Consider the following 23119-nt stretch of genomic DNA (forward strand, 5'->3'; position numbering starts at 1 on the left):
TAAATGCTAAGTTCACTCAGAGAGAGTCTAACTTGGAGAGCATATCTCCGAGTTATTTTATAGTATGATTTAGAACCGTTACACTCGAGCTCTTAGTTTAGCACTGATCCCCGAGAACATGATACAATTTGTATTATGATTGAAACTGTAACATCTAAAGCAATATTGTGTTATTGTGTTGATCACATGGTAATAATGGAATATCCACTGCATCATAATGCTCATAGTATATTGTAAATTATTCAGCTATTGAACGATTATTATAGTCAAATAGATAAATCTGTATGACCCATGATGAGTTGACTCCATAAAATAATTATATTTAATACCAAATAACATAAAAATAAATTAATAATTATAGATAAATCTATTCAACGTAAACCACTTCGAATATTATTCTACATGGGTATCAAATGAGTATGTCATATTATAATTGACTGACATAACATATGCGTATATCAAAGGATAACTTCCAACAATATAAAAAGATCCACCTCGGCTGTCACGTCGTCGGTCGTGATGGACCCACGTAAGATTGGATGAAAAGGTTTCGTGAGCGATGGTTTGGCATGTGCGCAGTCGAAACCGGTGGTTTTTGACGCGAGTGATCGCACCCACTCTCACGACCGCACGCAGCCGGGAGGGGAAACGCCTCGGAAACCGTGCGATGGCGCGGCGTCGGTAAGCACCGGCGTCAGCTACAGCGCAGGAACTCATCCGAGACAGGGTACGGGGTGAACCGACCCAGTCACGTTCTGCCGTGAGTTGACGAGCCCCAGCGATCCACACGGCGTACGCAATCACCGACGTCACCAGCGACGAAGGGACGATCCCAGACACGGTGCAGGGAGACTAGACCCAATCAGACGTCTGTGGGTCCCACCTTTTTAAAGAGTTCCGCCTGCCATGATAAGCAAGAGGGCCTTTCACTTGTCGGACAGTTCGCGGGCTACGTATTCAGCGACGTCATCTGCGACTAAGAAAGGGCCGAGACAGGATACAGGTGATCCCACCACATCTCGGCGGGTCCCGCCGGAACGATAGCGATACTTCTGCCTTGCTTGGACGTTCGCCAGGGGTGGGTTATCCTGGATCCTGTCTGAGTTTGTTCGGCTCAACGCCTCTTGACAAACCGCCCGGTGTTTTGCTCGGAAAAAGGATGTTGTTGTTTCTGTTATTCGTCCGTTCCTCTGCGGACTACGGTGGGCTCTACCACGGTTAAAAGTTCTATGCCACCGCTGGAAATTGATTTGAGATGAGTGTTTTTGGAATCCAACGGCGGAGATGTCTTCACGGATAAACTTATATCTGCGGCGAAACCGACTCGAGGCAACTAACTCGCTTATGAGCTCGTTAAATAGCAGCGGCGATTGAGAGCGTGGCTCTCAGACCATCGGGAGAGGCTTGTTTCCTTCTTGTTCTCCTCCGTCTTCCCTCCTTGTGGAGGCTACGACGATTCGTGGTTGCCTTTCTGTGCCTTTCATTTCCCGAGCGACGCTTTCTTTTGTGCGCGGCTTCAGGTATCAATCGCGAAAGTTGTCCGATTCTGATCGAAATCCGTATTTTCTGGTGATCGATTTGGTTCTTGGGCTATATTGGAATGTGAGGAAAGAAAGTTGAGACGAGCGAAAAAAAGGGGGGAAAATCCATTTTTTAGGTCATTGTCTTCTGTAAGTTGAGGTCTGTGCTTCACTCGGGTGGTTATATCGAAATCAGTAGAATATGCTGTTTGTAGTGGAATTGCAATTTGATAATAACGTGTCCCTCAAAGAAGAGAAGTGAAAAGAAACACATTTTTTTTAATCTTTCGTAGTTTGGTAAGCAACTTGTGTTTGGCATGGTTTAGGAGTCCGAGAGAGTTCGCATATAGGTCACTTTTAGCGAATTCCATGTTCTTATCTACCTATTTGTTATCTCGGTCTTGCTTGTTCTTTGGTAGATTTTAATTTTGCTATTTTGCACTTTGAACTCGGAATCTCAGCTTTGTTCTGATGTTTCAGAATAATGTCGTTGTATTCTGGTATCTGTAGTTGCTCCGAGATGGAGTGGTGTGACTGCATCGAGCCGCAGTGGCATGCTGACGAACTCCTAGTAAAGTATCAGTACACATCAGACTTCTTAATAGCCTTTGCCTATTTCTCCATTCCACTTGAGCTCATTTATTTTGTGAAGAAGTCTTCGTTCTTCCCGTACAGATGGCTGTTGATACAGTTTGGCGCCTTCATTGTTCTTTGTGGGTCAACACATATGATAAGTCTGTGGACTTTCACCATGTATTCACGAACAGTTGCATTGCTATTGACTGTTGCAAAAATTTCAACGGCCGTGGTATCATGTGCAACGGTTTTGATGCTTGTTCACATAATTCCTGAATTGTTAAGTGTGAAGACAAGGGAATTGTTTCTGAAGAATAAAGCTGAGGAACTTGACAGGGAGATTGGTGTTTTACGAGCCCAAGAAGAAACAGAGCGTCATGTCAGGATGCTTACACATGAAATCAGAAGCACGCTTGACAGGCACACAATATTGAAGACTACATTTATTGAACTAGGGAGGACATTGGATTTGGAAGAATGTGCATTTTGGATGCCATCAAGGAACGGGATTAATCTTCAACTTTCACATACTTTGCACCACCAAATGCCCCTTGGATCTGTTGTGTGCACCGACCTTCCTGTCATCAATCAAGTCCTCAGTAATAATGGTGCAATAATTATTCCACATACGAGTCCATTAGCAAGGACTCAACATCTAACCGGAAGATATGTGGCGCCAGAAGTTGTTGCTGTCCGAGTTCCACTCTTACATCTTTCAAATTTCCCAGTAAATTATTGGCCTGAGCTTTCTCTAAAAAGCTATGCTATTATGGTTCTAATGAGCGCGAGAAAATGGCATGTACATGAGATGGAGCTTGTTGAGGCAGTTGCTGACCAGGTAACTATTTTCTTTTAGCATACACTTTCTATTCTTTTTCTCATCTTCATTTAGATTTTACAAATTATGAAAATGCTTCTATAGATATCCTATTCTTTGAATGAACTCCAGGTGAATTTTCAGAGAAGTGGCGTTTCTAAGTTTTCCAATGCAGTTACGAAGGTTGCTAGTTTTGTTTTCTGTTCATGTTGGCATCTGTCATTGTTTATGTCTTGTGGTATCTGAATTTGCTCTGAGCAAATTGATTCCTTTTTCATATATCCGTGATATGTGCTCCGAAGCAAAAGCAATAATACTAGCAGATAGTGGTAATTAATTCTATGACATATCTTAAAAGATCTTAAAAAATGTACTTGATATTAAAGCCTAGTTTAGTTACTTTTTAAGCGTAAAAGAAACAATGAAACTCCCATATTGACTGATAGCTTAAAAATCTTGATGTGTTTTGAAAAAGAGAAGTTAATTATCTGTAGCAACTGGTGTATTTTACTAACAATCATGCATAACGGTTTTATCCCTTCTCTGGACTGTATGAAGCCACTCTATATGGCTTGTTGGCAGTGTCAACTGTCACTGTGAGTTATAGTGGTGACTTGCATGGCTGACTGAAATGATCCCGTGAGCTAATGTGATGTTCCTGAAATGATCTAGCACCATTTTGGAATGTGATTTTATGGCTTCTGATTAATTTTGGTATAACTTGTGTTGTCAAATTCTCTTCCAATCCCATTGCCTTCATATTGTTGGTGTTTATATTGAGCTGTATTTCCTTATTTCCTTTTGGATTTCGTGACCATCCAGGTAGCAGTTGCACTTTCACATGCTGCCATTTTGGAAGAGTCGATGCGGGCATGTGACTTACTTTTAGAGCAAAATGTTGCTCTTGATTCAGCTTGTCAGGAGGCTGAAATAGCGATTAATGCTCGCAATGATTTTCAAACTGTCATGACCCATGAAATGTGGACTTCGATGCATGCAACAATTGCTCTTTCATCTCTGCTTCTGGAAACTGAGTTAACTCCTGAGCAACAGTCGATGGTAGAAACCATGTTAAGTTGTAGTAATCTACTAGCAGCAGTTATCAATGAGGTTTTGCATCATGGGAGCTTTGAGTTAGAGATTGCAGCTTTCAAGCTTCATACCATTTTTAGAGAGGTCAGTATATGTGTTTTCCTTCTCTAATATTATTTCAAATTTCATGGTTATTCTTCTATAGTTGATGAAAATTGTCACATTAATTTGCAGGTTACTAATTTGATGAAACCAATAGCTGCTGTAAAGAACCTCTCTTCTCTCTGACATTGGCACCAGACTTGCCATCATGTGTCATTGGTGACGAAAAACGGCTTATGCAAACCATACTAAATGTTGCTGGCAATGCTGTTAAGTTTGCAAAGGAGGGCCATCTATCGATCACAGCATCTGTTGCCAAACCAGATTTTTCAAAAGACCCTCAAACTGCCAGTGATGAGCATTTCTATTTGTTTGTGCAGGTGAGTTGTCAAAAAAATTTACTAGTTCTCATTAGCAGCAATCCTTTGGTGGCTCTAATTTGCTGATGCTGTTATTATGCCAAGGAGTCAATTGGATTGATATAACAAAATGTTGATAAAATCAATATTCATCATACGACAATGTACCACTTGGTACAGACAGTATGTATCAATCCGATAGGAGACCAGTATGGGTGGTACATTGGTACATCCCCATGTATTATATGTCAGTATGCTTAGTATGGTTCAATACAACTCAATACGTATCATACTGATAGCTGGTCGGTACACCAGTTCGGACCGATAAGACGAACCATGAATAAAATGATCACATTTCTCATTAGTTGCAACAATGGATTCCCATAGTGGTTAGCACATTGTTGCAATTTGATAGGTCTCAAGTTTGAGTTTGTCTTGGAGCATCTTATACATAGTTTAATGTAATGGAAATAATTTGGTTAAAAAAATATAATGGGCTTTCAGGGTTGCTGCACTGATTGATTAACCAGTTTGTCATTCTCTAAGTGTTGCAGATCGAGGATACATTGGCTATAAGACAACTGAAAGAACAATTTGATGCATGTAGTACATTGCATTTGGTTTGGTGTCTTGATCTCTATGAAAGAGAGCTCATACCCAAAACTAGATATATGTGTATAAATGAAATGATCTACATGGATTTTAGGTTGATAATTCTTTGTGATTAGTTTTCTCCAATAACAATTTCTGCTGGCACAATTCTTTGTGATTGGTTTTTTCAATGACTGTTTCCACTGGCACGATCTGAAGGTATGGTGAAGGGTTGCACAGCTACATTCATCACAGAACCTTGGATTTGTGATAAGTTTAAATGGCTCTGAATATTATCGAAGAAGTGTAAATGGCTCTCTTGCTGGATGTTTTGATTGAAGAAACCAATTTTGTGATGGTTTAAAGCAATGAATGTGTATCATTTTGGTGTTGAGCGATGTGGTTTAATCTGCCACCTGATTGATGACCACCATTAACTTTGTATAAGTAGGCCGGCATTGGCCCCTCCATTTGCTGATAGTAAGTTGAAATCAGTTGGTGTGGATTAATATTTGTTGTTTCCACTTCCATTGAGATTGATATGTGGCTCCCTTTTCAGGAGATGTAAGTGGTTGATCTTTTGTCATCGAATGATATCTCTGAATATTTTGTTTTTTCTGGAATCTTTCTGAATCACCGCTATGGTTTTTCGTCGTTTGCATCTTTTTCCCAGTGCTACAATATGCTAGCCGTGAAAAAGCTTTATTGAAGAAGTGAAAAAGCTTGAATGTATTGACATTTTCGTTTCCTATTTGTACGTATTAGGATTGTGGATTTTCCTCAACAGAATAGAGAGATTTCTATCAACATAATAGAGAGATTTCCTAATATAGTTAAGAAAATCTTATATGTTATCATGCTCCTGTAAGATGATACTCTTATCAAGGATATCAATCTTGGATTGATTTATTTTTAATTTTTAATACATCATTCAAAATATTTTTAATTTTATTTAATTTTATTATTTTTGTTGTCAGATGCTCTTGAGATAGATTTGTTTTGTTTATATAAAATTTTGTCAGCTTAATACACACATTAGATCTCAGAAAAGAAATTGTCACAAGTGAGAATTCAAAACTACACAATCATTAACTATGTTTTTTTCTTCAAAATTATTTTTTTAATTGAAGCATTAAAAAAAAAAAGGGGTTAGCTGATCACCGGAAATATTGTTTGTCAAAATATAAAGTATATTAAGAATATCAAACATCATATTGCCTTCGTGATTTTATAAACCATAAAAACGTCATATTCATCAGCTTTATGATCTTAATTTTATTCTGTTGAATTGAATTTTTGTAAGCCGTCCACGGTAGCAGTATTCACCGCTTTCCCCCTCTCCCCTATATAAACCCCCCAACATCGCGCCCGCCAAAATGGGGGCTCTTCTTGTCGCCTCGCCATGGCGAGTTAGTTACCTCGCCCCATTTCCAGATCCTGATCAATAACGCCGGTGACCGCCTCGCCGTTGCAGGTAGACCCCCGTATTCTATTCCCAGATCAAGAAATTAAATACGCTCTCCTATGCCTTTTCCCTTGGCAAGGTGGATCTTCGTCGCCCTCTCGATCGATTCACATTCATGGAGGGATTAGTACCAAGATCTTCCTCGATCGCCGATTGATTCGGAGCTCCCTTGACCTTTGCATGCTATGGCAGATTCTGCTATCGAAGCTCTGTCAGTTTCTTTCCGAACTCTGCATCTAGCTTTCTCGATTATGCTGTCAGTCACAAAGGTTCCACTGGTTAGCGTCTCAGCCCTGCGTCTCCTACATTAGTTCATGGGGCCATCGCAATCTCTGTACTCTAACATTGCCGATGCACTATGTTTATGCTACAAATTTTTATGGTAACTGTGGATCAATCTCTAGTCCGAGAATGTCCGATAAGCGAGGAGCATATGAAGAAAAAAATTGTTCTACTCGTTTGTCGCCACCACCGCTAGTATATGATGACGAGTCACATTTGACTGATGTAATCGAAGAATTTATGGATCTCGAACTGCATTTTTCAGAGGATTACTTCTGTAAACAGGACTGCTGCTGCGCCTTCGATCCCTCGGTTCCCTTCCCGAGTGGTTGCAGTATCCGCTGTGCCTGGAGACGTCCGCAGGGCGGCGAGGATTCCCGAACACCCGTGGACAGCGGATGGCTAGTAGTAGATCACAACGGTTCCAAGTGCGTGGATTCCGATATTAAGGGCTTATAACGCCTCTCGAGACCTCGTTGTCTCCACCTCATCTCCTGTCCTCGAGGATTGTTCCAAAAGCGGGTAACCTTTCTTTTCACTAACCTTGAATTAGGGTCGACCATTGCCCTTTTCCACAACGTTCTCACAAAACAAAGAATGAAAGAGAATAAGAATAACAATAGGGGGAAATCTCTCTTTTCTTTTCAATGGCACATAAGGAACCAAAGCCAATTGACCACAAGGTCCTCATTTTCATGTATTTTCTTACCTTTTTTTTTTTTGGCACACCATCAGCCTAAAGGAAGAGGAAAAACCCATTCTCTTCCTGTGCTTGTTTTTTTCCTTTCTCTTTATTTATTTATTTTTTGTTGATTTCATGCTAGAGTCTTTAGAAAATTTTTTGGTTGCAGCTGGAAGACTCGGCGGGGCCTGGAATGGGGCTCGAATTTGAGGAATGGGTGGCATCGATCCGCAGACGCAGCGGCAAGTGCCTGTCCCAAGGAAACCTTCATGGATTGCCTTTGCGTGATGCTATGCCCCACAAGACCTCAGCCTTGAATCCATCCCCTCGCTGCGGGTATGCAAAGTAGGATACTATGGATTTTAGCCTTTATTTTCATCATTTTGTCAATGTCTTATCTTTGCAATTTATTTCTTCCTCCTGATTCTTTACCAGTAGATGCTCAGAAGAGTTGCCTAGTACTTGAAGATATACGGTAATATCTTACCATCTAAAGTGGGAGGGGAAAAAATGAGAACGCTTTATTTTAAGAAATTTCTTGGGCTGGAGGAGGTTCTTTTTACTATATTTCTTATACTGTGAATTGATGGATAATGGTCCTGTGGAAGCTAATCTCATTGCAAATTGACCTGTTTCAATGCTGGTATTTAGACTTGGAAGACATCTGAAAACCAGTATATGCACACAATGGGACTCTTTTTTCTCATTTTTAACTACTTTGGTTTTACCATTTGATGTCACAATTTCATGCCAATTATGCATCTTGAATTTTCCTGCCTTTTTTTTATAATTTAATGGTCAAATATAGGTTTTCTTCAAAAGTATAGGTTAGCCAGTAGTGTTGGTGAATGCTGATGGAACATCAAAGCTTCTGTGAAAAAATTGAAGTTATGAATAAAACAATCATTTTATGTGATGAACATCATGAACATCTAAGCTCTCATGAATAAAGTTGCTATAATCCAGAGATTATATCCACTTTGGGCAAATGCATTTTCATTCTTAATTAAAATAGATGGGATCTTTTGTAAGCTTCTTCCTTTTTACAGGACAGAAGTACCAGATTGGGACAAACCTGATGGTAGTGCAACTAAATCACAGTCTCCAGACCAAGTGCCAGAAGTTAGTTTGCGGGATAAGCTTGGAAATGCTGCTACTTTAGATGTTGAAGCAAGTGACATATCTTGGGACACACTATTTTCCCTGCACCACACAAAATACACGAGCAGCAATGAACATTCTGAAGATGAGCTGAACAAAGCTCTAGAGGTTTGTTATTTGCAAGACCTTCGGTGTTATTAGTAATGACTAGTAAGTTTTCAACAGGTGGATGACTGGTATTCAAAAAACTAAAGGGGAAAACTTTTAAGAGTTTACTTTGCGAAAGTTATTTTGACTGTTAGGTTATGTACTAGAAAAGTATCCTTCAATATTCAGTTTTTTGGAGATAGTGATATAGCAAGTAGCAAAAGTGATTTAAGAAAATATAGAGTTGAGAACAGGACGTTCATAATTCCAGGAAGAAATCTTGTTTGCATAGGCTTTTTCTACTAGGTTGTGCGGTTGCTATGTCTATTTTGTCATGGACATTGCTTTCTTTACTTTTCTGCAAGTCCTTTCAATTATAATTGTTATCTAGGCAACATTTTTGTTGTTTGCTTCATTGACAGTAACCTCCTTGAAATGTGTGTAGCATGTAACTTGCTATCTTTATCAAATGCTACCTAATCTCTAGTAGAAATTAGCTTGCGAGACCATCATTTTTAATGGAACAGCTTCTTAAGAAGTTCTTCTGCGCTGAGTGCTTATTATTCAATTCAATATGTCAGATTGCCACTTGCCATGTTACTTTTAATTCAAATGCTTTTTTTATCGAGTGATTTTTTTTGCTTTAACTTGGCTGGGAATACAGGTAACTGTAAATTCTGGTGGAGTAGTTTTCTTTGCATTGTTTAATACAATAAACGATGATGATCTTTTACCAAAAGAAGCAGCAGCAGTCATTAAAATTGCACCCTCGAGGATGGCCACACAATCAGAACGCCTGGGTTACGAATTTGCAAGATTGCTTGGAGTGAAGACACCTCAAGTGGGCACCTTTTCTTTCTGTCATTTACATCATCTTGTTTACTTGGTTATATCACATTATTTCTTTTCAATCTCTTTGTTAAAAGGCGAGGGTGATCCATAACTCTAGCACGGAGTGGCAACTGATTAAGGATGCTGCAGAAAAAGCACGAGATATGACTGTTGATAGTGGAGATGAAGTGGGTGCAGTTACGTGCTCAGAGTTGTTAGAAGCCCTCGAATTGAGTCGATGCCTTCTCCTAATGAAGTAAGCTTATCGAACATCTCTTAGTCATTCATATTAGAATCCAGATCTCAGTAATTTCTTTTTTGAAATATCTGCTCGTGGCAGTTATTGTCATGGCTCGCCTCTGGTGGAAAATTCGATCGCATTTGATTCAAGAATAGCTGCTGAAAATACTGCTGCAGCACTAGGCAGGGTCTTGATGTTGGACCTTGTGCTTAGAAATGAGGATAGACTTCCTTGTCCCCAACTTGGGTGGCGTGGCAACCAAGCCAATCTGCTGTTTTCAATCAAAGTAGCCTCTGCAAACATGGATGCACTCGATGAATCTTATGACTGTAGAAGAAACAAACCACGGATAGTGAAGAGTCTCAGGAAAGAGAGAGCGAAAGAGAGACGGGCATCCTCTATAAATGGTGGACTAGGTTCTCAAGGCCCCGAGTTTACAGCAGAGGATTCTGATGATTGCATCGAGTTCACTGACAGATCCATTAATAATCAAGCGACAGAATATGGAAAAAAATCTAATTTTCATATTGTGGCCATCGACTCTCTGGTTCCTCGCAGACCCCCTGCAGGTAAACGGGCAAGAGATCTAGAAAGCTATCCCAGGGTGGTTGAGCTTATTATCAATAATTATGAGTTTTCTTCTAACTTGCTCTATGAATTGTCTTTTGGGAAGCTGGGGTTCCCTGGACCTGAACACACTGATGCACAAATTGATTCTTCTTTGCCGGAGTTCGATATGGTAGCTGTTGTTCATGCATTCCGTCAAGGATTTCGTGCCGCTCTTAGGGACCTCCAAAGCTTCCATATATTTCTTCTCACACTGTACCAGAAACTAGAGGGTCTCTTTCGGGTGTTACTGACCATCATAAATAAATGCTTTAGCGAGTCTGACAAGGATGATTCTGGGGCTTCAGAGTCACCATCAAATTCTTCTTGCTGCAGCTTCAATGCCCACTTTCAGGCATGTAAGGAACATGGTGCCCATGAGACACATGCAGATTCTAGCGATCCTGAATCTCGGAGATGTTCACAAAAATCTTCAGGATTCCGAGATAGCATTGATATAGTTTCTCCTGTTTCACGAGATAATTGGAATGGTAGGTGTTCCAAAGGAGGTGGAGAAGCTCCCCGGAGTCTGCGCTTGACAATGAAGCTTCGTGATTTTAACAAGTGTACTAAGGTTAGAAGTTCCTTTGCATTTGGTATAAGATATTCGGTTGTGTTATTTTGAGCATGGAACTATTGTTGAAAGGCATTTAAGTTAATCGGATTGATGTTTCATGAGAGGTTGAAAATACCGGGGGGAGGGTATAACAGTCTAATGAAGTCTGCATCATTTAAAAAGATCTTATCGAATGACAAAATCTACTTCTAGGGAAACTCCCTGTTTCTATTTTATTCAATCTTTGTTGCTGTTAAAAGTTTTGTGTAAAGTACGTTATTTGCTACTGCCTTGTTGTTTGGCTCTTAGATTGCCAGTTCTTTGCTGCTGTCTCCAATTTCTACTAACAATACTGCCTGTGATAGGTAGATGCTGAGTTGAGCAAGGAGTTGGAACAGTGGAATGAAATGCTAAAATCAGATGTTGTGAGACTGTGCCAAGAAAACAATTTTAATACAGGCTTCTTTGAGGGAAACGATAATAACATTGCCGTTGATGCTTATGAGCTGAAGGTAACATAAACTTCATGTCCAGTTCAACTGACAAAATCTAAAGTCTTATTCCTTTTTCAGGTCCGACTTGAGCATATCCTTGAGAGAATATCACTTATTTCTGATGCAGCTAGTACAGAGCGGCCTTCTCCTATTACAGAGTATCTTTATATTGGTGGAGCCCTGGCTGCAAAATCCATGTACACCCTTCAGCACCTGGGTATCACTCATATATTGTGCTTGTGTGCAAATGAAATCGGACAATCAGATTCTCAAAATCCCGACCTCTTTGAGTACCGAAACTTCTCTGTAAGCAAACTTTTCTTTTTTTCCCTCTGTTCAATGGAATATTAGTTACTCGGTTTGCTGAAGTAAATATTTGCCACAATCCAAAAGGAACAATCACATGTATCATTTTTAGAATTTTCTTGAAAACCAAATTATATAATGTCAAAATAGACTGAATCTGATTAATGAAGATTTCCATTTCCAACATGAATTCAGAAAGTTAGACCTGCTATTTATTCAAATGCTAATATGTAGGAACGGACAAGTACTATGAGCATACTGTTTTGCCATCTAAGATTCAGAATGCATTGTCTGGCTTTATAATTACCCCATGAATTTTCTATATTATAGGGTCATGGGTATGCTAGTAGTCTGCAGCTTCTCATGGATCAAATTGATTTTTCTCCATAACATTTGCCATGGAGTAGAGAGAACACAGAAATAAGAAAAATCGAGTAATTCTATACTTCATTAAAGTAAAGCTCACTTATCTTGTGACATGTTTTCTGCTGCCTTTGTTGATCTAAAGTTCATCTCTTTCTATTCATGCTGAGTTGGAGCACATTAACTCACCAGCATCACAAACTGAAGGATGAATCTCTAGAGGCTGTTATCCTTCCCCCGTAACTTGAGAAGACTTGAATAAAAGCTCCCTAGAATTTACTCACCGGAGATGTTGATATTGCAAGATTTGATTACTCCTAAAATGCTTCCCGCTAGTCTTTTCTAATTGCATTTCCCACCATGTAAATATTTTTCTTCTCTTTTCAACTCTCCAAAATATATTAAAAAAAAATTCTTCCATCCTAGATTCACATATGAAAGAGGCTGGCAAGTGTTTCTTGGGTGCAGGTATGTGATAATGATGATGAAGATATCGGCAATCTCTTCGAAGAGGCTTCTGACTTCATTGATTATGTTGAGCGTTTGGGAGGTAAAATATTGGTTCATTGTTTTGAAGGAAAAAGTCGCAGTGCCACTGTTGTGCTTGCTTATCTAATGCTAAGAAAGTAAGGAACCAACTCAGGCATTCTTATCTCTCTCTCTCTCTCTCTTCTACTTGAATTAGACATATTCAATAGAGTAAATTGTAATAAAATCCATTGCTCCAGGGGCCTCACTCTATTAGAAGCGTGGAACATGCTTAAAAAGGCGCATCGTCGAGCCCAGCCAAATGATGGCTTTGCTAAGACTCTTCTGGATCTAGACGAGCAACTGCATGGGAAGACATCTATGGAATGGCAGCAAAGGAAACCTATGATGAAGGTTTGCCCCATCTGTAAGGAGAATGCAGGCCTGAGCAGCAGCTCACTCAAACTCCATCAACAGAAGTATCACAGAATGTTATCGTCCGGCAGTGCGGATAGTGTCATGGCCTTGGAGACACACAAGTCTCTAGAGGCACTTAAGATCAATCGTCATGGCAGTACTAGCCATACTCGAATGCGATAAATTCTCTCATTGATGCCCGTGTCTATGGACGTGGCCGATCCAAATTATGCTTTTGGTCGCAGTTCGACTCTTTTATCTTTATGGCCGCTGATAAGGACCTGTGAAAATGATAGTGCGTGCAATAGGACAAGCCTAAAGTTGATCTCTGAACATTCTTATTGTGTTTGCTAGATTCTTGTCAATGATTTGACTGTGCTAATTTTGCTAGATTCTGATATGCGAGAGTTGCACATTGTATACCTAGCTCAAAAGCTAACACAAAAAGTATACCATAATTAATTGTGCTAATTATGCATTTGTTTGTCAGGGCCAACTCCTCAGGCTTGTTTCAACGGGTTTAGCAGAACAAACTTCAAATTTAGAGGAGCAATTGGACAAGATGAAGCTACTGGATGTGACGCGAGAAACACAGAAAAAGGTTAGATATCTCAACCTCTACTACCATTGGTCAGCTATGCAGTTACCAAGTAGCATGAATTAATTGTATCAGTTAGAACGATTCATGACAACACCTTTGGCAAAAATAATTTGCTTGCCAAATACCCCATTTGATGCTAATTGATCTCCTCCAAAATTTCAATGTTAATGAGAGCACCCCCTTCAAAAATAGCAAGTCTTTTACAATGTTCCAACACAGGCTACTTTGATGCAAAGGAGGCATCAACTGGGGAATGTTAGCAAGCAAGATGTGTTAATAGGCATATGAAAAACATTTGTTTTTCAACTAGATCATCAAAGCCTAAGAATAGAAAATAATGCAGGATTTTGCCTATGGAACAAGGTTCAGAGGCTTATCAACCCATCGAATTCGGCACCCCCTAGCCTGCAACATCTGAATTAGTCCTGGGGAAAGCAGATGCCTCAACCCAGTAAGTAGCTTCAGCTTCTTTAACCTTCCACCAGAAGCTCTCAGTGCAGACTCAAACCCCTCAACTGGCACTTGAGTCAGATGCACCAGCTTTACATCCTGCAGGCACTTCAAAGAGCCAAGCAGGTTGCACAGGCCCATGCTTGAAACTTGGCAGTACGATAGATTTGCCTACAAAAGAAACTGAATCAGATTCCGTATCTTTTTCTCTTATTTTTCACCAGATCATTTCCAGAGTTTCTTGATATCAAGCAATAAGAGAAGAATTTCAGATGGCAAGTCACTGACCTGTCTGAGATTTTTAGTATATTGCCCAAGAGCAAATAAACCAGCATCATCTACCAGATGGCAGTGCTTCAAATCCAGTTCAGTAAGGTGCTGGCAACCATTTGCAATAGCAGTTATTCCTAAACTTGTAACGCAATGTACACCCCTCAGTTCAAGATCATGCAGGTCCTCCAAACAACTTAGATGCTTCAGTCCTAGGTCAGTGATCCGTGTGCAGTAGCAAAGGTTCAGGTTCTTTATTCTCTTGCAGCCAGTAGCTATGGCAGCCAATCCATCATCAGTGACCTCAAAGCAGCTGTGAAGGCCATTGGATTTGTGATTTCCTTCAGATTTGCAAAACCTAAAAGAAAATGCTCAAGTACACAACAAAGTAAACATACCGATAAAGATCAAGGACATGAAGCTTTTTGCAATTGGATGCAATGTGAACAAGACCTTCGTCAGAAACTTTGTCACAAAGGCCTAATTTCAAGACAGTCAGCTCTGAACACCTGGATAAATACTTCATTGCTGCAAAGCATAGATTTCAAGTGAACATGATGCCACTTTTAGCACAAAAGTTTTCGAAAATTCATGAGAATAATGGTCTTACCAGCATTGGTCATGGTACAGTCAGTGAGATCTATTTCTTCAAGATTGGAGCAACAGGTCCCAATACAATCAAGGCCATTGTCAGTTATTAATTTGCAGGATTCTAATTGGAGACACGTAAGATTTTTACATTTATCTCCTATAGCCACAAGGGCTTTGTTGGTTAGCAGGTGGCAGCATGTTAGATCGATGGTCGTTAGATTGACACAGCCAGCTACAAGCTCGGAGACCCCTTCATCAGTCACCCACTTACATTTACTAAGCCCAATCTCCACCAAATTCCTGCAGTTGAGGCCAATTATCTTAAGGCTTGGAGCAAAAACTTGAAAGCCATCAAGTTTAAGCACAGTCAAGCTATCCCTCAAATAATTCAACTTGGAAAGAAAGAGTGGTGCCAGCTCCTGCAAAATCCAACATTACATCAATGGTGGGAGAAAAAAATGGAAAAAGAAGCTCGCAACGGGTGCCGCAATGTCAAAGCCTTACGGGAAAACAGTCCCCAATATTAAGGTCTTGCAGGTACTTGTGCCCTTCAATTACTGAGATTAAGCCACTAGAAGTCACATTCTCACACCGAGAAACATCAACACTCTGCAAACAAGCATACGCATTAATCAATAACTGCCCCCTTAATTCTCCACATGATTTGCTAATCTGCAGTGGCATTGCTACATATATCAGGATTTAACTGTTGTGCATCTCTCTAACAAATGGCATTTGTTGGGAGATTATTTGAAAATGCCAACGAATATGAGAAGGATTTTCAAATTCTGGTCTATATTATTTTCCTCGTGCCGTAGAATCCTGAGGCTATTTTGACATGCAACTGATGCTTTTGTGATAAACAGTGAAGAAAAAGCAAAACGAGGAAAAGATGTACCAAGATATACCTGCAATGAGTTGCTCCCATTGTTGAGAAATTGTAATCCTTCATCATTTATATGGGAGCATCCTACCATGCTCAGATCTTCCAGCTTTCGAAGGGAGGAGACAAATTGAAGTGATCTATTTGTTATCTGAAAAGGAGAAAGAAGAAGTCACAGCAGGTAAGAGCTCCATTAGATACAAAGATTCCTAAGATCAACAGCAAAAATTGAGATTTTAGCGCTCAGATCAATAGTTCTGTCAACTTCACTGCTTCCTAGTTAACATATAATGTCGTCTCAACAGCTCGGAGGAGAAACAAAAGAGAACAGAATAAATGCGGATCGGATCATTGTACACAATTGCATTCGCCACAGTTTCCCAAAGATCCAAGGAGGAGGACAAAGACTTGGGGCTCACCTTGAGATAAGAGATGTCTAAAACTCTAAGATTTTGGCACTTCTTGGCGAGAAGCTCGATCCCAATGTCCGAGATCTCCAGGCACCACTTGATCCCGAGCATCTCCAGCGCGGGGCACCCCACCGCCACCTTGGCGAGCCCAACGTCCGTCAACCCGAGGCACTTATCCAGCCATAGGTCCCTCAGCCCCGCGGCCGCGGCCAGAGAGGCGGCTTCCCGGTCCCCGACCCCGACGCAGTGCGACAGGTCCACGGCCTCCAGGTGGGGGCACGCCTTCGCGAGCGCCGCCAGCCCCCGCCACCCGACCCCGCTGGCGCGGCTGAGGTTGATGGACCTGAGCCGCCAGAGGCCCGCCCCGGCGGCAAGGGCAGCGGCCAGAGCGTGGTCGTCGAGAGACGGGCAGGCGGAGAGGTCGAGGCGCTCGAGGCAGGCGGCGTATCGGCGGAGGAGCCCCTGGAGGGCCTCGAGGCGGAGGACGCGGAGTGAGCGGCGGCGGAGCGCCTCCGCGTGGAGGAAGCCGCGGCAGACTTGGCGCCATGACTTGCGGTCGCGGGAGTCGGCTACGCGGTCGAGGATCTGGATCAACAGGTCCACCGAGAGGGTGGCCAGAATGGAGTCGGACGACTGCTGCGGTGCCCTCTCCATCGCCTCCCCTCCCCTCCGTGTCTCTTCCTATTTGGAGTGATATTGCATTAGCTCAGGTGGGGACGAAGAGGAAGGACGGCGGCAGAGGGAGGAGAGGCGTCGTTGAGGCTGTTGGGTCTCCGGAGAAGCGGTGCTCTTCCACGTGCAGAGCGCATTATTGGCCGAGAGGAAGAAGCAAATGAAGAGTTGTTGGCCTCTCAACCCCTCTTCTTCTTCTTCTTCGGGAGAAGATAGTGCCGAAGGAAGGAAGGGGGAGGAGAAGAGAAGCCTGACTGGGTTACCGCCTGCACCAGGTCAGCGTATCTCCTCCATATAACTAAATGACTTTAATACCCAGATGGGCTGTGATAGACAAAAGAAGAAGGGACGGCTGCCGCGATGCGTAAATAAGGGTTCTAAAGGAGGGTGATTTGGGAATAAAGAGTAGGAATGGGGACCACATGGCGGTTGGGTATTGGAGAAGGCGGCACCTGGGATCGGTGGTGACGAAGTTACACGGCGCCGTTCCCGTTCCCGTTCGTGCAAGATGGAACTTTTCGTGCTGCCCCAAAACTTAACACTCTCGGATGGAGCGGGGTTCACTCATCCATCGGTGGCAGGCGGGCCCCGTGATCCGCTAGAGAGAAGTTTCTGATGACCCCAAACAGGAAACTATGGAACGATACAAAGGGTACCTTTTCGGAAAAAAAATATATATATATATATATATATATATATATATATATATATAGAAATTTTTGATGGGCATCTCATTTTCAAAAAAAATTATTATTAAAAAATTATTTTATCTGTATCTTCATCACATTTGCCTTTGTAAATGGCCACGAGTCCACTTCACCTATAACCTCCTCTATCAAAGATATGAATGAAAATAACGAAGAAGACAAGGATAACAAGAGATTATCGGTAGAAGAGACGACTAGTGACAGACGAGGGCAACGGGCACCAGGTAGTCGGCGTGTGTCCATAAAGGTGCAGGTGATAAAAGATGAACTTTGTACGTCGACAAAATTATCTTTTATAAATGAAAAAATATCAATAAAAGTTTTTTTAAATAGGGGTGATGATAAAAGATGAACTTTGTACGTCAACAAAATTATCTTCTACAAATGAAAAAAACATCAATAAAAGTTTTTTTTAATAGGGGTGATGATACCAAGAAGAGACCTCATAGTTTGAGAAGAAGTTTCTAATAAAAATGTATCCCATAATAAATATAACAGACATAACGACAAGGAAACATGGGGCCCGACGATGTGGATGGTTCATACATATCGAAGGACGATTGTACCTACTTCTTTCTTCAAGTTGGTGGGTCCCATTAACGAGGGCCAATACGTCGACTCCCCCATGTTTCTTGCACGTCACCACCTCCCTCTGTTGCGATCTTCACCCCCATTACACGACCCATAAGTTGTTCTCAAATCTCATTTATTTTTCTTTTGGTTAAAGAAAAAATAGATAAGAGAATGATGATAACTTGGGTTAAAAGATATAAATCAAATGATATGTCATTTATTAGTTTAAACTCTTAAATGCAATAGTCCTTTTCACAATTTTAATCTCCAATATTGTGATTATTTTAAGTTTTACACCTTAATGATGATAAGACCAAAATAGAGGAGAATATTTATGTATGAAAACAAAAAAGAACTAAAAGATTAGTCTTACGGATTGAAAAGGTTGGATGATGACACATCAATCTGACCCACGATAAGCACATTTCCACTTTGTTCACTCCATTGGTTCATCATTCCTCTTGGAGAAATCAAATATGCTCTTTTTATTATCTTGGGGATAAACAATTCTAATATAAAAAATATGTCCTGTAAGAGTATCCATGATGGCCCTCTCAAGAGACCTGGAGAATCAAAGAAACATCGTGGAATAAGGCTACTAGCACAACTGGTTTAACAGATAGATATAACACAGAGAATAAGTAAGATATATTTTTATTTGCTTTGTGGATTGATACACATAATGCAATCATATAAAGAGTATTTCGAACTTGCAACACTATGTACAAAACCCTCTTACCTCAAATATCATGCTTTCTAATTCAATGGGTTAAAGCCATTCTACCAACAAAGACTCATTAAATAGCACTTACCAAAGAAACAACACAAGTTTTGCAATAAGAGGATATATTATATCGTCAAACACAATGTGACATGCTTCTCACTTTTCAAATACTGGTTGGATCAATATGCACCAACCAGTGGTTACCAGAGCAGTGCTAGATCACAGAACTAGTACCGATCAGTATTCATAATCTTAGTATGTTTCTTCAGTGATACCAGCCGTACAGATCAGTATAGCACCGAGTACCATACCAGTCTGGTAGGGGTGAAAATTGATATTGAAACAGTATCTATAATCTTGGATTCTATGTTACTAAAGATCTGTGACTTAACCTCCAACGCTCATACTAAAAAATGCAAAAGAACACTCAATTAGAGATACTTAAATTCATTATCGTCTTTAATAAGCTTACTGAGGGCTACCGGCATAGTATTTTCAGAACAATTTTGGTTCACTATACAAGACTATAATGAATTATCTTGAGGCTATCTAGTCCCCGAATAATATATGCATATTTGTATATATGAGGCTAATTACATATTACTCATATAATTAGTTACATTTAGTATCTTAATTTTTATATTTTCAAAAGTTACAGATCTCTATACTTACGAAAGTGAAATATTTAAATAAAATTTTTAAATTTTTTTTTTAATCTTATAAAATTATCTTTTTAAATCTGTATAAGGATTTTAATATTTCACTTTTGTAAATATAGAGATCCCAATTTAACTTTTGTGTGTGTGATCAATAAGATGCATTCTGAGTTCTGAATATAAGTCTGCCCTCATTTTAATATTACGCTTCACTCGGACATTTTCATTCCATATTCTAGAGTGATCCAAGCTCCAGATAGCATAGCTACAAGCAATCCAACCATTTAAATTGACTCCATCAATAATGTTTATTACTCCATGAATGCACCAGACTTTTGCACTTTTTGGACAGCCAAATTGTTTCTTCTAATGTCCATCAAATTATCATTATGACCCCATTTATAAAAACGATTACACAGCTCTTTAGAAGGATGTTCACTTGCTCTTACCCGACCCTACTTCGTAGTGTGCTTTCAAAACTTGCTCTTGAAGCACACAGTAGAAAAGCATTCTCATTCTGAATACAGAAGACTTACTACACAAGTATAATCAACCAAAATTAAACTTGCATAATTTGACCACAAAAAATGCATGACAACATAGTTTTCACAAGCATGAGAACTCATTATCTTGTTAAGCATGACAAAATTACCAATGAGGCAATCACTATACTAAAGAATTGTCTGTATGAGTTAATGATTATGTCTTTAATCCCTCAAGCAACTAGTTCTAAATGATGAAAATGAGAATTGAATGCTTGAGATAGATACCAAAAAAAAAACTTACTACAGATCTAGAACAGATGTTTTCAGTAGCAAACAATTATTTCTGAAATACCCTGACCTTTTGAATCTCTCAAGGTTGAATGTACAGGATTAAAATTGCCACTGTAGCAAGTTACACACTAGAACGAAGTTCTTCTTGCAGGGATTCACTAACCATACCGAGATGAGGAAATGCCTATAACTTCATTTTTGTCCGAAGTTAAGTTCCTATTCCTCCCTTGTATATTGATAGATTATATACTAATCAACACATCGTCAAGGGACGATCGTTTGATTTATACAATGATCACTCGATCCCATCATCACGTTATCAACTATAACCATGGTTCATAAGATCACACAACAACAATCATGTTTAGCTAACACCCAGCAGCCAATCTCAAAAGCATGTTTAGTTCAGCCAGGTCCAATGATGAGATAAGCACCTTCAAGGGTATAAACCAGACATGGTCGTCACTTAATCGAGTTAAATCAAATTTCAACTGGGTTCCAGCCAATGGCCAATTCCTGCTACCTTTTGGTTGTTTCGATCACATTCTATACATATTCTAGATAATTCAGAAGGTTCAGCATGCCACATCTGAGTGACACCCTGTTGATTTCGGTTGATCCCAATCGGTCCTCATCAAATCCAACAAAATTTTGACTAATCCTGCGAACTTAACTATCAACTTGGTCTCAGAGTCGCATTACAGAAGCCCTAAACAAGTCATTTGTATTCATTTAATTCATTTTGACGCATTTCCTAAACAACATTTCCAACATCCAAAGCGACAAGAAACCATACTCCCTAATCTATTTAACGTAATGCAAATCAACAACATAAATTGCATAAAAGGGCCACAAACTTACCATAAAGTTCGTCAGGCAAATCTTGCCAGCATCGGCTACCGACCGTTGATCCTCCTCCTTGACCACGATGTCCTCTTCCTCGTCCTCATCAGAAGAGCCCTGGCGAGCCTGGTCTCCCTCTCCTCGTACTCTTCATGTCCTCCACCACCTCCGGCTTGCTCCGGATCCGAGCGCCTGCCTTCCCGAAAAGAACCTCGTCCCAGATCGACCTCTTGGGGTCGATCGGAGCCTGCATGGAAGGGAGAAGGCGGATCTGTTGAAGTCGGCGAAGGATCGAGAGAGGCAGGAGTGGTATAGACCAGAGGCAAGGATCTTAGAAGTTGAGAGAGAGAGAGAGAGAGAGAGAGAGAGAGAGAGAGAGAGATGGCACTTATCGTCTCAGACCACGGTTTTAAAACGGCCATCACTTTCCCTCCTCTTCTTAGGATGTGTTTCCGTTTCAGACCACGGTTTTAAAACGGCCTTCACTTTCCCGCCTCTTCTTCCTCCCGTTGAACCGGTTCGATCAAACATCAATGATCGAGCTATTTATCGGTTCGAACTGATTTAAATTAATATTATAATATTAATTAAATCAAATAATATTGAAATCAATATAATAATAATAATATTATTATTATTATGAAATGTATCGATGAAATTAAAGTATCATGACGAGGATGTAGTTCTTACTTAAATTGACTATATCAAGACAATATAATAATAATAATAATAAGATTATGAAATTGATTAATAATATTTGTTAATAATTATCTGAATTTTTAATATATAAAAAAATAAACTTTATGTGAAGCAAAATACTGGTTACGATAAGCTACATGATTAAAACCCATAATTATTATTGTTGGAAAGAATAGAAGGTAAGAAGAATTATTGAAGAAGCCTTGTCGAAGAAGCTTCAATGCATTAACATGTCCTCTCCTATTTATACAGATTAGGAGAAAAGATTTACCTCAACAGAATAGAGATATTTTCTCATATAATTAGAGAAATTTTATCTGTTATTAATTATTTATCAAAATCGATGGAAGGGTGGTGATGTATCAAATGAATTTATCAATAATATCAAATGATCCCAAACTCTATTGAGCAAATTTTACACTCGTAATATCAATTTGACTGCGGTATATCAAATTCATTTTCTAAGTGTCTAGTGATAATGTATCAAATATGCTCCTCAATAATGGAAGGTTTGGAAGTTTACACTTAAAGTACTCATTAGTACTTACGTACGAGACTAAATGTTGAATGTTCAAAATAATTCATCATGTGACGACATGACTTGTATTTTGTCAATCGAAACTCAACATGTCAAATTCAGTCGAAATGTTGTATAAAATCCCGACGTGATCTCTTGTGATTAGCTACGATAAATTATGAAATAGTGAAAATCACATAGAATGATATAAATTAATAATAGGAAATAGAGAGATATAAGAAGTTTTTACTACAAACTTTAAATATATTTTTAAGAAAATATTAACTATAAATATTGTATACCCAATAACAAAAATAATTATGTATCTGCTCGCTGGATGCCGTGCAGGAGATCGGACAAACGGGTGTGTGCTGTCCACTGCCCTGCACGAACTTTTCACCACTTCAAAAGATGACACGCCCACTGATTGCAAGGAGAGAGAAGGTCAGATGGGACCAATTACTTCCCACTCTGGTAGACCCCATCGCATCATGCGGTCTTTCAATTCGGTAGGTAAGTGTCCACTGCTTTTCCTTGCTTCCTCCTCCAGGAATCAATCATTCCCCTCACCTCAAACACAACACACATCTTCTAATGGCGAAGAGATTCTAATTCTAAGTTCGACACACTCCTGCTGCTTCCACAAGGATAGAGCAAATCTTCTAAAGCTAGATTATGTCTCGCCAATGATCCGCTAACGAGTCAACCGAGCAGAGCAGAGCAGAGCAGAGGAGAGGAGATGATGATGATGATGATTACTGCTGGGAACAGCAGTGGACAAAGGAAGGAAG

The 23119-nt window shown here is 40.0% G+C and overlaps 2 protein-coding genes and 1 pseudogene across 2 annotated transcripts; 2 read left to right on the forward strand and 1 right to left on the reverse strand.

Moving 5' to 3' along the window:
- Positions 1-1350: 1350 nt before the first annotated feature.
- On the forward strand, positions 1351-5506 carry LOC135597475 (probable ethylene response sensor 1; annotated as a pseudogene).
- An 885-nt stretch (positions 5507-6391) lies between these two features.
- Positions 6392-13212, forward strand: LOC135586725 (dual specificity protein phosphatase PHS1-like). The gene is made up of 10 exons (XM_065090451.1): positions 6392-7266; positions 7596-7762; positions 8476-8695; positions 9339-9515; positions 9601-9761; positions 9846-10926; positions 11274-11420; positions 11481-11708; positions 12540-12697; positions 12800-13212. The coding sequence occupies exons 2-10, from the start codon at positions 7620-7622 to the stop codon at positions 13137-13139; spliced, it is 2655 nt and encodes an 884-aa protein (XP_064946523.1). The 5' UTR covers positions 6392-7266; positions 7596-7619; the 3' UTR covers positions 13140-13212.
- Positions 13213-13563: 351 nt separating this feature from the next.
- LOC135597477 (F-box/LRR-repeat protein 3-like) lies at positions 13564-17219 on the reverse strand. The gene is made up of 7 exons (XM_065090452.1): positions 16171-17219; positions 15777-15902; positions 15373-15477; positions 14888-15287; positions 14676-14805; positions 14296-14590; positions 13564-14178 (listed from the first exon to the last, which is right to left on the reverse strand). The coding sequence occupies exons 1-7, from the start codon at positions 16813-16815 to the stop codon at positions 13909-13911; spliced, it is 1971 nt and encodes a 656-aa protein (XP_064946524.1). The 5' UTR covers positions 16816-17219; the 3' UTR covers positions 13564-13908.
- Positions 17220-23119: the final 5900 nt, after the last annotated feature.

This window comes from Musa acuminata, chromosome BXJ1-11 (genome assembly GCF_036884655.1).
Source record: "Musa acuminata AAA Group cultivar baxijiao chromosome BXJ1-11, Cavendish_Baxijiao_AAA, whole genome shotgun sequence".
Lineage (NCBI taxonomy): Eukaryota > Viridiplantae > Streptophyta > Magnoliopsida > Zingiberales > Musaceae > Musa > Musa acuminata.